At 33.9% G+C, this 15,990-nt stretch overlaps 1 protein-coding gene across 5 annotated transcripts in view; it reads right to left on the bottom strand.

The window, feature by feature from the left end:
* Positions 1-15,990, bottom strand: part of agla (amylo-alpha-1, 6-glucosidase, 4-alpha-glucanotransferase a) — a 104,304-nt gene that overhangs the window by 46,060 nt on the left and 42,254 nt on the right. For all 5 annotated transcript variants that reach the window (XM_028811136.2, XM_028811132.2, XM_028811134.2 and 2 more), the window contains exons 14-19: positions 12,985-13,148; positions 12,709-12,810; positions 8,837-8,992; positions 8,038-8,188; positions 7,759-7,883; positions 2,835-2,947 (exon numbers count right to left, since the gene is read on the bottom strand). In XM_028811136.2, coding sequence (XP_028666969.1) covers positions 2,835-2,947; positions 7,759-7,883; positions 8,038-8,188; positions 8,837-8,992; positions 12,709-12,810; positions 12,985-13,148 — 811 coding nt within the window. The remainder of the gene's footprint in view (positions 1-2,834; positions 2,948-7,758; positions 7,884-8,037; positions 8,189-8,836; positions 8,993-12,708; positions 12,811-12,984; positions 13,149-15,990) is intronic.

The raw sequence follows: 15,990 nt of genomic DNA, 5'->3' as shown, positions 1-15,990 counted from the left end.
TGCAAATCATATCATACTAGCTGTGTAAGCCTGTGCTGTAAAATGCCCGGGGCTCCTAGAAACTATTGAAATCGTCAGAAAAAAAATTGGAATGTAGAGATGTCAGGTAATTGAAAGGAACTACTCTGGGTATCTCTCTCCTAGGAGGATTCATTTTGCCGATGTGCTCGCCTTGCTTATGTATTAGTGGCGGGAGGGAAAAGTAAAAGGGATACCGTTTTGTCGATATTAGCAGCTATGCAACTTTGTCTTTCTTCTGAGGTTTTGTTTTGCTGACGTGCTGGCCTCGCTTGTGTTATTAGCGGCAAAGCATGTTTTCTGTTTCCTTGGACGTGGAGCCCTTACCCCGAGCCACCTCTCACTTCTGGGCTGGACAGACACACACACACGCTTCCAGACGTAGTCATTTATATATAAGATATATATGGAAGAGAAGGTCTGTGATATGCACAGCATGTTCGTAGGTTTGTGTGCTACTTTGATGCCTGATCTGGATGGGATAATTGATGTACCTTCTAATACCCCGTGATGATAAGGAAGTGTGTGCTAGGTAGGATGGGTGGGTTAAATTGGAGTAGATTGTTTTCTGTGGTCTCTGGTGTCTCCTATGTAATCATTGTCTAATGAATGTCTTTGGGTAGCTAGCCGTTTGAGGTGAACAGTTGGTAAAGATAGCACCTTTCATTCTTTTTAGTTGCCTTGGTATTATTATAATGGGTGTGAACTCTTCTGAACAGAGTCTTAACACAGCTCCATTTACGCAATGATGGGTGATTGCTTGCAAAATGTAATATGAGGGGCGTTCAAATATAAACAGGAATTTATGAGCTACATTTTATTTATTGAATACAATGAAACGACTTACACACTATTTTTCTATATAGTCTCCTGCCACTGCAATCCACTTGTTCCAGTGCTCAGGAAGCTTCTTAATCCCAGGAGAGAAGTCTTTTGACTGCATGTTGACCTATTCTTGCACAGCATCAATAACCTCCTCTTTCGAGTTGAATTTCTTCCCTCCTAAAAATTCCTTAAATGATCTAAAGAGATGATAGTCCCTTTCTGAATGACTTACACCATCATACACTCTCAACTGAGAGAGACACTCATCCAGAAACTGATTTTTAAGTCTCAAATAAATCTGAGATGGAATAACTGCTTCATTTGTCAAAAATGTAATAATAATTCGGTGCGCAACACTTTTGTGTACCTCCTTCTCTGACATGTTGATTACAACTGACAGGAAGGGGAGAAAGAGCAGCTAGCACTACTAACGACAAGTTCAAACATGTCTACCTTGCACTCTTTATAAGAAAAGAGCATGAAAATTCCTGTTTATAATTGAACACCCCTTGTATTTATAAATATTTATATATGTAAATAAATATATATAAATATAAATGTAATATTTTGTCTCCATATCATATATTACAAAATCAAAAAAATAAGTGTACGGTTTTCATTTATTTTTAATAATAAATAGAAGAAATTTGATTTAAACCTGATTATTTTGTGCTAGCAGAAGTATATTGTAGCATATCCCTTAATGTTTAGTTGATCAAGCAAGATGATTGATAATTGGCCTTGAACCTTTTGTCAGTCCTTCAATCTTCACATAAGCTGCAGCTGTGCTTGCATATTCAAACAATACTTTAAATATGAAACAATTTAATATCAGTTATATCATGATCTGACATTTTTTCATATTTTCCTTGTCCTCTAAAAATATAGCAAATAACATTTTGGGGGTTATAGAGGTCAAGGAATTTATTGGTATGGTAGATTTTCTGATTTATAATGTTTTTGAAAACGTTATTTTTGAAATATGTCTTATTGTAGCATCTTTTTGTTTTTATTATGGATGCTGCCATTGATTTTACAATGCAACTTGCTAGGCACGACAACTAGGTGTGTGTGACATGTTGACCTCATTAGAAATACTGTATAAAGTGCAGCATAATACACTTCGTGGATGTCCAAGTTTGTGTATAAATCAAAACTAAATAAAACCTTGCATTATTATTGTGTAAAGGTCTCTCTGGTTATGAATTCTCTTCTGTTTTTTGATTCTGATTTATGTCCGGCATTTTGTCTTCAGCTACATGAAATTTTCTGGTCACTGACTCTTTACCTACATTTTTCAAACCTGGATTTTGTCTCAAATTCTAGCCTTTGTTTATTTTATTTCGTACTCCTGATTACAAAATTGGCTATTACACGTAAAATACATTTTTTGATTCCATCTTATTTTATACTGCTGCTGCACTGTTTAATCAGTATAATGTACTGGTTGATGGCACTACTGTAATCACAAAGGCTTATTTCACAAGTACTCTCTGACAGATAAATATAAATGAAGTACTTATATGTTTGTACCATAACTGAATATTCTCAGTCTTACAGTGGAAATTGCTGAGGTGCTTAAAATACATTTACACAATAATAAAATATTCAAGTGGTATGCATTTTTTCAAGAGTTATTATTCGGTGTGAAAGAGTGACAAATGTTTGCTTATAGGGATAGGATTTCAACTTTAATGTTAGTAAAACAAAATATAAATAATATCTGAATAACTGAATCACAATAGTAAATATATTAAAGTGCTTAAAAAAAAAATCTTAAGAGTATCATGACTCAAGTATCCGAACAATGTTGTATTATTCTGGCCCTATGAATTCCCAGCACTTCTGGTCATTATTCACAAGTAGTTGGATTATACAAACAGAACAGAATACCACTCAGTGTAATGGCATACTCCTTCTGTACTATCTTATGTTACTTGCATCCCTAATTGCATCAGTTGAGAAACGCGGATTTCACAATTATGATTTACCTGAAGGCAATAGTGCTTCCTGGAGTCAGTTTTCGAAATTCAATTTCCTGTACAAACTCATGTCTTCCTTTTGAGGTTACTTCAGCTTGCTTAACAATCTTACTGTCCTTAAGCTGAAACAGCAGTAAAGAGGTTAAGGAAATGTTAATACCTTAAAATATTACAAAATTAATAAATATAAATATAGAAATAAATGTAAAATATTTGCATTTATCAAAAATACATATTATTCATAATTTAAAAATGAAACTAAAATTTCAAGTTCTGACCACCAGGAAAAGCATGAAAACTCCTCATAGGCTAGCTCGCTACACTAAAGACAACTTCATATGTATCATTCAAAATTAACATTTGAAGATTAATTGAATCACAGCATAGGAGGGAAAACATAAATACAGAAGCTTTACCACATTAATCCCTGTCTTTCCACTACCCAAAAAATTGATTTTTTTATCACTTTATAATCAGTGGTGGATGGTGAAAAAAAATTTGGGAGAGGTGCAGTTTTTGGGGGGACAAACTGAAGCAGCACTTATCTATTATATCGTGTCTTTCACGTCTGGCTATTATGTAATGCCTTTCATATATATCTATCTAGTCACTCCACATGCTCTTGTGATTCTCATCATAGTGCCAATGCACATCTTGACCTGTCCAGTGCCAAACCCATAGGACAAATCCATGCTAAAATGCATTATATCCTTTTCACCATGCTGCCCATCTGATGCCAGCTTTCCCATTTCTAATGTGCTCCAAAGTCTGTGACATCAACAGTCCCCTTATTCTTCCCATAACTTGCCCTATAGATGTGGAAAGGAACAGGTGCACTTGCCACCCACATTTTATACTACACCTGTCTCTAAATTGTCCAATCCTCTGCAAACTTGCCCAGTTCCCCAATCTGCCAAAACCCACTACATAATGTCCATACCCCCACCTCTACAATCTTCCAATAATATGCACTTCCTCAGTCCTATAACACATCCATAGCATAACTTCAATCCAAATCTTATTCTGCCTCTGCTAACAGAGTGCCGAGTCCTTTGCCATTTCCACTGTATTCCATAAATTCACATCATGCAATCAATCATTCTCTGATTTTTCTCAAGTCTTGCATCCCAGGTTATCATTTACCACACACACTGTCATTCCCACCCTCATTTTATTCTACATTTACTGCCAGTCATGCCCAGTCGTTTGCCAGGCTAACCTGACCTGGACACAAATTCACATTGTAAGATCCATATCTTAAAACATAAACTTGCCCCACAACCTGTCTTGTACTATAAACCCAGGACAAGTCCAACCTAAATCTTATTCTGCCCTTACGATCAGGATGCCTATATTATTTTGAACATAAATTTTGCACTCCTTTTCTATAGGAATGAAAATTTCTCAATTACTTTCTGATTAAATTGAATCATTTCACTAAGCCTGCCAAAAAAAATGCCTCATACTACTCCCTATATCAGGGTTTCCTAATTGTTTTTTTTTCATAGTGGCACACATTCTGTACCCAAACTCATCCCAAGGCACACCACTATCTTACTAACCATAAACACATACTGGACTACTGGAGAAGCCAGTAAAAAAGTAAATCCAAGTTAAGCGTTCGCAGACACAGCACTTACTGAGCACTTAAGTGACATCTCCAAGCTGCTTCACACTTTTGCCCTCCACTCTATGCCTCAGAGACAACTTATATGGCCACTATCCACCTGTGCTGTGAGGCTCACTGGTGACCACACACTCGGGGAAGATGGACTCTAGCAGCCTGGAGACGAGTCTGAAGTGCTAAGTGCTGTAACTGCAACATAGCAATCACAGAGCTACTTTAATGCCAGCTTTTCCAGGTAGACCTGCCCTCCTCAGACAGGTCTCAACCTCCTGCAGGGCTTGTCCCTCTCAGGTTCAAACCCAAATGCACTACACTATTATTACCAAAGTAAACCTACAGCAGGTAGCTCTCACAGCACACTGGTCGAAAAACACTGCTCTAGATGACTACGGCTACTTTTATGCTGCTTGCATTTTTCAGAAAGATGTTTTAGATCTTGTACCCATGCCTTTGTCCACAACACTTAGGCACTTTGAAAGAGCAAACAGGGAAAGCAAACAAAAGGCATTACTTACACCACATTCAGTTACCCAAGTCTGTTTGTCCTAACAAGAGCGGAAGAAGTCCATGTGTAAGCTTGTCCTCGATCACTTGACTGCTGCTGAATTCTTACATCAGGTCAGTCTAGTCCAAACTCCTTTATGTTCTTTTTTTCTTCAAGTGAACGATTTATGAAGGGATATTTCATTTAAAAAATAACTGAATTTTCTTTGATTTCTTAAGTTCTACTTGAAGTTGCCATCACCATAAAGTCGCACTTGCTCATCTGTAGTTATGTTAATGACGGGTGTGAACTGTGAACCACTGACATGAAATTGAAATAATGTGTCGACGATTATCTTACATTAAAAAAACCTAAAACAATGCCCATACAGTAAATGTAGGAGTGTTCAGGGCACAGAAAGCTGCGTCCCTGGAAAAATATGAAAGCAAACAATTAAAGGGCGGCCTCAGGTCACCTGCTTGCCAAAAGATCAAGGACTTACACACACTCTCATTTGGCCCACGCCCTTCACTCTGGAAATATAAGTACAAATTGGAACCAATTTTTAATGGATGCTGATATCAGCTGACACCTGGCACATTGTGTAAATAAACACATTTATTTTATGATAATTTTCATTACCTAATTGAATTACGAAGTTTTAAAAATATTTGGATGTTGACATCAGCTGACACCAGGCACATTGTGTAAATAAATAATTTTATTTTATGATAATTTTCATTACCTAATTAAATTACAAAGTTTTAAAAATATTTGGGTATTTAATATTACAAACTGCCACTGTTTACCATACTAATAATTACGGATTAATAAACACTAATAGAAATGCCTTGGCAATATTCATGTTCACCTACTCCCACAATCCCCCAAAAAAAGTTAATGCAGATGGCAGTTTTGCAGTAAAATTTAAACAACATTTTTTACAAGGTCGCACAACATTTAAAGTAGTTTATTATTGTGGGCAAAAAAAAAAAGAGCGTAGTATAATTTTAGGTAAAATACAAAAACACCCACAAAGAAAACAAGTGCTTTAAGGTTACAATTTTCTTATCAATAAAAGATAATCTACTTCCATAAATTACTTTATACAAGTACAGACATGATATTTATCAAAAATGCACCATCCAAAAAGCAATTAGCTGTAGGTTAAATCACAGAAAACAGATCGAGGAAAATCCATGGTGTCATTCTTTGTACACTGCTTCCTTGCTAAATTACACTTCATTAAGATGGACCAAAATCAAAAGCATTCTAATATGTTAAAAAACTCCCAAGTTCACAAAGTTGTAGTGCGTAAAATACAAGTTATTTTTTTTTTGTGAGTTGCAAATGAGTTGAACCTATCATAGCTGATGTAAAGCTGCACAGAGGTTTATTTTAGCGGGTGTATTTTTAGGTGACTTTGCATATAATGTGAAAGGGCCTATTGTGATAGCCCAGTAGCCCATATCTGTCTGTGTTAATTTGTCTGTATAAAACAATTCAGCTTCCTGTGGACTTATTTTGTTAAAATGCAGCACACTTACTCTTCAAGGAAATTTGTCAAGACAGTTAAATTTTCATTGAGATGTCTTAAACAGATCGAGCTGTACAGTTTTAAAATTTCAAAATCTACCACTGAAAAGCACTGGAGAATCTGTGAGCTTGTCTATGTTAAAGCAAAGAAAGGTTCTGTGTGACTTCAACTACAAACTAGTTTACTGTTTCAATTTTACCTTGAGAGCAGTTACACCAACTTCTATATTTTGCATATTTCCTCTTTTTCACCTCCTATAGCAGCTACTCATGGCAAACAGATCCCCAGTATAAGTTACTGAAACACCAGCGGACTGCATGCCTAGTTATGAAGTAGCTGTCAATGTCTACTTGCATGCACGCAGGACAACAATCCTCTATCAGCAAGTGAAAATAGGAGTGCACAGGGAAACCTACACATCAGCAAGTTGTTCTTGCTTTAAGTTGTTTTAAGTCTTCCCAGTGGATTGAATGCAAACAGAAGAGAAGCAATGCATCAGCACCTCTGCCCCCTGGGTGCTTTACATGTAAGTCATAACAGGAAAGTTAAACGATCTTCCTAACCATAAAAGCATAAGATGCAAGCACAGAAAACATCAGGTCATCTAGATATGAATGAAGTATTTACCTTACACTAAACTAACCTCTCAACTCCACTATTTTCAGTTTATAATGATACACTATTTCATTGACATTATAATTTACAAGGGTGACCAGACGTCCCTGTGACGGCGACGGTCCCAATTTCAGGCTATGAATCCTGATAAATAAATTCATTTCAGTAAATGGATGTATGATTTTCAGATCTAAAGACAATTTCCTCATTAATGTTTCAGACAGGCCAGACATGAAGAAATGTTTTAATCATTTGTTGGTAAAAAAAAACTGGGTAGTAGAGTTAACCTTATGGATAGATAGATTTAGGGTCTTGTGAAGAAATCTTTATGTGGTTCAATGCACAACAATGGGAACTTTTCCTTAAATGTGGATAACTGGAAGAAATAGCAACTGTTAAAAATCATGGTTTACATTTACAGCTCTCTTTTGGTTCTTTTAATTATAATATAGTTGTTTTCAAGACTTTTTAATTTATCAGGCTCCCTACAGAGAAAAGAGTGCATATAGAGGTGGTTTTTGTTTGTTTTATTTACTGTACATTTTGTCATCCTTGTATTGCATCTAAATTCAAGAATTTTAATGATTATATTAATGGTGCTGATTTTAAAAATTAATCAGACCCAAATTTGTATACATCACTGTGAAAATAAAGCAGAACAATTAGTTACCTGGATATGCTCAGTTATCTCCACTGTATAATCAGGTAGACCATTGATGCTTTTCTCATCTTTAACATATAGTCCAACTTCTCTCTCTATTGTTCTTGCTTCCAATACAACTTCTTCAATTTTACCTATTCAAGAAAAGACCAAGTCTAAAATAAATGTCCACTTGTTAATTTAATCTTAATCTTGCTGAATAAATGGAAATGTTACTCACACTTAGATATATAAACCTGGAGGATTTAGCTATTAGTATTTTACTGAAAGGGAGCTACCAGAAATTACCTGGGATACACATGGGAGGCACACTGTCACTGAAAAATGAAGTTTTAGGGTTCCTAAAAGCAGTACGGGACACAGCTACAACTGACTGGTGTGTGCTGGGGCAATGCCGTGTCACTGCTACAATATCCTCATCAACCTGATCTACATAAACCTAAAAAAAAATAAACATGAAATATATTAATTGGAACTTGACTTAATGTTTGATTTTATAATACGCAGCTTCATTTTTATATTTTCTTTCAGCAATTCATATTTTATTAATCAAATTTTATTGTATAAAATATTCCTGATTAACAGTCCATATTGACAAATTACATACATAGAATATTTACTATGTAAATAAATTGAATTGCATGAGCTTGTTTTTCACTTTTTACATCATTGTTATTCCTCACAGCTGGAAAACATATTTTTCAGTAAACAAATTCAGATAATGTAGGAAAAATCCCTGTAGCTCAAATTCTGAAATTTTACCCGGCCAATTTTATTTTATAAAAGTTAAATGCTTTTACTGAATTATCTTTTGTAAAACTTCTCTCAACTAAAAAGTAACTTCATCTTTAAGTTATTTGTTAATTTTGTTTTCTTTCAAGGCAATTTGAAGCTACGGAATTACAGTAGATGAAAAATACACTCCACACATATTATTGGACACAATTAAAAAGTAATAATAAAAACCATCAATATTATTAATAACAATATTGTTAAGTAGAAGAAGAAAATAATATATTTTGACAGAATGCTCTGCTTCATTATGGAGGTCAAGATTTTTAAGGAAAATGGAACCTTTAGACAGTACCTGAATGAAACCTCGAACTGCAAGTTCCTGATGCAGTCTGTTTAATGCCATCTTCCCAGAAATTACTCCACTTTTTGAGTTTACCTCACCCAATGATGAAGGATCTACCTTTGAATTCCACTTAGCATAGAATCGCTCTTCCTTCACCACAGATATCTATATCAGACAGAGAAGAACATTTCTTCCAACAAATTTTTTTTTCTCAAATTAATAATGAAAAAATTAAATTAAACAAAAATAAATATTATGTTTTATAATAGATTGATCTTGCAAATATTCTACTTTGTCTTAAAAGTTCATCGATCTTGCAAATATTCTACTTTGTCTTAAAAGCTCATATTAAACCATAATTTTCCCTTTGTGATCTAATGCTCTAAGTCAAACTTTCTTCATTTCTTCATCTTCATTCACCTTGTGTTAGTAGTCTGAGAAAAGCGCTATATAAATGTAATGAATTATTATTATTACTATTATTATATATTGCAAAGCTAACCTCACAGAATAAGATTTCATAAATATAACACACTGCCTGTATAAATATTAGTAATACATTTTATGGAAATGGAGATGTTAACAAGGTCAAAAATTACAGCTGGCATAATATACAAAATATTAACTATCAGTAAAAAGCATATCATAGTTAAAGAGCTTTCAGTATTCTAGAAAATACAGTTCATATACTGGTTCCACAGGGATTTTTCCAAGAAAATGAGTTTTTCTGTGGCGGTGGTAAGCCTGACATCAACCCTTCTCTGAGGAGAAGCCATTAACACATAACACAGGACAATTAACACATGCTAGATGGATGTGTACATAGTGCTAAATTCAGGCAACTTCTCTTTCTGAAACTTTTTTGGGGTGGATGACATAATATACAAAATTTCAACAAGCATTTTAATCAAATGCAAATATAATCAAAGTGTGGATCATTTACATATTCAAATGAGCCAATCCTATTTAACACAACATACACAGTGGGTTCAAAATAGTCGAAAGACATGATGTAGGAAAAGACATTTTAAGAAAACAATTCCAGCACATAAAAATAATGTATTATGAGAACACTTGGTTTTTAGCATATTACCATTGCTCATTTTTAAATTTGAACAGTCTACTATAATCTCTCTATGTTCTTTAACCATTTTAGAGAAACCTCTGCATTTTCCAGGATTTGTTTTTATTGTTTTGTGAACAAAATGTAAAGTCTCTAGTGACTGTTTGCATAATCTTCTTAGTGAATGCTGCCCTTAAGGGCTGACCTGTTGTTGCAACAATGTTTCTGTAACCAAGTACTAAAAATTAAGCCTATGATGTAAGACAAAGAAGCAGACACGGTACTGGGAAGTTATATGACTTGAGTGGATCAAGATGGATTAAAAAAATCGTAAATTAGATATTGTTATTTCAAAATCTAACACTTTCTGTAATGTATGAGAACTTTTCTCTACATTCATAATGGCTAACACGGTATAACACCCTAGTACTACAGACATGTAATGTATAAGGAAAGATTGGTGCCTTCTGAGGCATAATTTGCTTTTAGTTCAATCCCTTATGATATGTCAGTATAAAGAGAACTTATCAAGTCCAGCAAATATAAGGCTATTTAAGAAATATGACTGAAAACTAACTGATTAACATAAAGTGGCACTTGGATTGTTATTGGCATGCCTTTAGGAAGGCACTTTGACTTGAGGAGTTGGTTGTGATGGTGAACATGCACTGTGATCCAAATGTGAAGCCCAATAGGAATGGCTATTATTACACAGGAGTTCGGGTTGCAATTTTATATATTTATCCATTTGTGTATTTATTTATTTATATGACCAGAATATTGGCTGATACACTATAACGTCAGGGTTCCCATTCTACCATAGTCTACATTATGACTTTAAAATACTAACATTATGAGCTGAATAGAAACACTTCTGTTTATCAGGACTCCAGACTAACCTAACTCATTCAGTTTCTCATATAATTCCTATAACTGATACACTGTGGGAGTGTTGTGTAAGCACACAATTACAAGGTAAGGTTGAAAATTAGTCTGACAAAAAAAAAAACTCTTCCCAAAGCCTACTGCAGATAGAGGAAATTGCTTTCTAAATTTCAACAGCAACAACTGAAAATCAAACTAGGGTCTAATACAGCACAGAATGCTGTGAAAATTTCAAGAGTAAAAAAAAAAATCACAATTTTTTAAAAACATATCCTCAAATGTTACCTGTACAGATGTCTTATTGACATCAACTGTATTAGCAGCAGAAAGATGGAACATGAAGTGCTGCAAGGAATCACAAAGTAGGCAGTTTTTTTTATTAGCACTAGGAATCATGCACCATCAACTGAAAAAGGTAATAATAATGACTTCTGCCAGTAAAATTCCAGTGATTGTTGGAAAAACATGCTCCCAATCCACCTATTATATAATACTTATAAAAGATGTTTAATTATGGTATGTTAAGTTCATGGATAATTCATAGATATTTCTTAAAACTCAATGCAACTTTTATGAAATATCATATCATTCAAAGGGACTCTAAATGTGAGTTCAGCCTCAGATGGATTTGCATCCAGTGCTGCTAGGATAGGCTCTGGATCTTGTGAACCAGAACTAAATTAAGAGTGTTTGATAATGAATGGTTGGATTTAAACTCTTAGATAGAAATGTGACTTATGAATTACCATCATGAACTACTAATATGGGTTTAAACATATAAATTTCCCTAAAAATGTTTTATTTCATCTATGCTGTGACTTCCATATATATATGATAACAGAATTTTTGAAATTAGCAAGAAATCTTAAATAACAGAAATCGAGCCATATCTTGGAAAGCTGTTAATGTACTTTCAAATTAGCAAATAGTAAAATCTTATTTTTCATTGGAACAGTGTGATAAAATAAAATGTATTTTGACTGAATTCTTTCTAACAGTCATGAAAAAGGACAAAAACCAATAAATATTTTTAAGTTTATGTAGTGATAATAAAAAGTTAAGTTTATATAGTATTGATAAAGCATACACAATTTGAAAGGTTAATTCCAGTGAGTCGTGTTTTACAAGTGAGTTCGACTCTGCTGTGAGAACTTGATAACTTTTATTTAACAAAAATAGCGTCTTACAGCCAAATGCACTTCCTCCTCTCCCCGTTGCTCCTCCCTCTTTTTCCCCTTCCGGTTCCCCTCCAGCATTCCTCCTCCCGCAGCCTACATTATCCCCTAACACTTAACAGTATTATACACAAATTATCCCACACGGTGTAACCAGTTCTCCATCTTGGGCAGATTTTACTGGCTTTTTGGTTCACTTCTATAAATGTGTATTAGTCTGCTAGGCCAAGAGTCCCAACCTAGATTAGAAAGCTAATGCTGATGTCATTCTTCAACATAATATTCAAGAACACCATCATTTTGGTGACTGTAACACTAAAGGTTGAAAGTTTTTCTCCAAAATTATATACACTTTTTCAAGGACCTGAATGATGCTACTGAAAGCCAAAATTAGAATTACATAACTTTTGTAGGATTTTATTAACTGGTTCATAATTATCTTCTATCATGACAATTATGGACAAGCATAATTTGCCTATTGGTAACAAAAATAGTCATGCACAAATCTTGATTGCTTCAAAGACGCAGTTAAAAAGAGAAATTCTCCATTTCCCAAAATGCAAATTTCAAAATAAGGGTTCTAATTTCCATATTTCGGAATTCACTTTTTCTGTGGTATGTGTATGCATATATTATGAACAAGGTAAGTATTCACATTCAAATAATTACATTTTTGTACAAACAGCAACTTGAACAGTATTTTAAAGCCCTTGTAGGTAACATGCTTCATGCAGCTATATAAAATCACTATCACTTACCTGATGAGGAACAAGTTCGTCATAACCTCTTGTGCTTCCAGTTGCACAGCATGCCATAGAGACAATTGCTGAACTTGGCAGAGAATCATACACAGATCGTAGCTTATGTAGGGGGGAAAAAACAAACAGAATCACAGTAATGGATGCAAATCATTACAGCATACAGTACTATTTATTTTGCATTATACTACAGTAGGAATGCATTTATTTACAAGCAGTTCAAAGATAACAGTAATTCAATACAGTTAACTAAAACATCAAGGAAAACAATCCTACCTGAATAGGACATTCGTTGTCATGAGTTACATCCATGAACAGAGCGTGTGCAATGCCAGGTACTAAAGGTCTTAGGTTTGGTTGCACAAATGAGCCAACTGGCTCACCTCCATATCTATACACCAGTCTTCCCTCCTCATGGCTGTTAAATGCACTCATAGCCTCTAAATCACATACAAAAGTATTATGTTATCAATATTTTTCATTAGATTCTGGAATATCATCATATTTAACCACAACATACCACATTTAATGAAATGCTATACAAAACAATCCACAATTTCCTATGATTTTAAATAATAAAACTCAAACGCAGTCAATATTAATTGTCACCAACTGTGGCAAAACAAGTAATTTTTTAGTAGTTAAAAATGTCTAAACATAAGCAGCATGTTAAATGCAAAATCAAGCATAAAGTAGGAGTTAAAAATGGAGGAGGAGTTGGAAAAATCATTTAAGAAGGAGACAACTCCAATTTTAAATAAGAAAGTTCTCTCATTTCATCATAGAAAATGTATACAGAGTCATAACCATGTCCATGAGTTACATTTTCACGATATCAAATTTTTCACTAACCTAGACCTGATTATATTAATTAATGAACTCTTAAGCATTTAGGTTTTCCTTATTTTATACATGAACACCAAAATATCCTCACAGGTGGCGCAGTGGTAGTGCTGCTGCTTTGCAGTAAGGAGACTGTGGAAAATTGTGGGTTCGCTTCCCGGTTCCTCCCTGTGTGGATAGCGCTTTGAGTACTGAGAAAAGCGCTATATAAATGTAATGAATTATTATTAAAATGATACCTGAGTTTTTGAAAAACATAAATTAATGGAAACAGTAGAATAGCAGGTGGCATTTGAACATCCTTGTTAAGGTATTCTGTTGTTGTTGTTACAGAAGCTTCAAACTATACTGTAATGTTCTACTCACACCTATCTCTGAATCTGATTTGATAGCACTGACGAAGAAATGAACAACTGCAGGAAAAAAAAAAAAAAAAAAAACTTGTGTAGTCTTGCTTCTTTGGAATGCTAAGACATAATTCAATTTCTTGTTGGTATATCTTCTAATGGGAGTGTGCAAGTGTCTTCCAAAAAGCATTAGACGGACTAGCTACTTTAACTTGGCTCAGTGGTCTGCGATGAACAGAAATCCTGTATAGTATTGCTTTTTGCCTAATAGTAAACTCATATGAAAAATCAGGAGTGTGCTCCTGCTGACTTTCTCGTATGCTGAGGTAGAGGAAAAGGTCATCAGAACCACTTCCAGTTGCGCAATATTTCTCAAATATCATATGTCTTTGTTTCTCATCATAACTAATTGATAATATCGATACACAATCACTTATCTCGATTTATAAACAAACTTTATATTAAAATTATAATTTCGCAATTAGGGAGGTCGAAAACAGTGGTGGAATTTTTTCATGGTTACATATGCATTACTTAGATCATGTGCAAAGTAAAAACAATATACAAAAAGAGTTAGAATCATATAATATTTTTTGCAATAAATTGCTATAGGTAAAACTGCATTTAGTTACATTTAAGTATGATAATGATGGCAGAAATAAAAAAAAATCGTAAAATTAAATGTATTACCAGGAACACAACAGAAACATAGCAGCTTATTGTTCCCATTACATCTTTATATTTACATGGCATGTTCAATGTTTACAAGTTATTGTTAAACTGATGATGTATAAATTAAAATAAAATTAATAATAGTTATTGAAAAAATATGCATTATATTGAATATACTTTTTAATATTGTGTACACATTTATAATTCCATGATAAAAAAATTTGGATGGTTGTTTAAAGAAAATACTACTTTCGGTTAAGTAATTTTTCTCAAATTTCATATGTTTGCATTTTATCATTATAAATATCTATAGAAAATTTAAATCATTTGTTTCCAATTATAACCATAGTTTACTTGAAAATTTATGAAAGTATTCAGTTAAAGTACCATATCCCGGTTGCCGGAACTGGCCCAAAAGTTGACAGGAGTCCTTATTTTTGATATAAAGCAGGTGTACAAAAGCGTTTGAGTTATCGTGTTTACACACAGACGCACATAATTTCAAAAATGGTATTTTCAGGCTCAGGAAGGTCTAAAACGTCAGGAGTCATCAAAATCTCAAGGTCGATTTTTTTTTTACAATTCCTATACTTTCTCTATACGAGATATATACAAGAAAGTAAAAATGCTCTCTTTTTGTTGCCCTAAATGCTCAAATTGTTTTACTTGCCATGCATCATCCAAGTAAAAGTTTTAAATTAAAGGCAGAATAAGTTGGACAGAGTACTTCTTAGTCCATTTGTCAAAAATTAGTGGAAGCACCTTTAGCTTCAATTATAGCCTTGGATTTATTTGGAGACATCTCAATGAACTTTAACACCTAAAGGTAGAAAATATTTGCCACTTTGTCTTTATTGTTCAACCTTTAATATAATACCTGGTGATCAATAATGGACTGGCCTCTTGAAATCATGAAATCATTCAAAAGATTTTCAACAGAATTTAGGAAGGAGCCAGGCCACTCAAATATATTCTCCTGCCTGTTCCTCTGTCACTACCCATTTGCTTTGGCAATGTGCTTTGTTTAATTATTATGTTGAAGGATGAACCATCTTCCATTCGCAGCTGCAAGCTTTTCTTCAAGAGTGTGCCTATACTTTGCACTACCTATTTTCCCTCCTTTCCTTACAAGTAATCTTGAGGCAGCTGAACAGAATCAGTACCGTAAGAGGCAGCTGCCACCACTGTACTTTGGTCAGCCTTGATTTTGTTTTTAAAGTGCTTTATAAATAAATAAATAAAATGATGTACTGGGATATCACTCAAGAAACAAATTTGCTAGTCAAAGAGTTTGATTTTGCTTGTATTTGTATTTGGTCAAAGGATCTTTCAGTAAAACCTAACAAAATATATGATATAGTTGTTTTTTTTTTCTTTTTTAAGGAATGGTTTTCCTTTCTTATCCTACTATAATGACCAA

This window comes from Erpetoichthys calabaricus, chromosome 10 (assembly GCF_900747795.2).
Source record: "Erpetoichthys calabaricus chromosome 10, fErpCal1.3, whole genome shotgun sequence".
NCBI lineage: Eukaryota > Metazoa > Chordata > Cladistia > Polypteriformes > Polypteridae > Erpetoichthys > Erpetoichthys calabaricus.
This window is presented reverse-complemented; position numbering and strand designations above follow the sequence as displayed.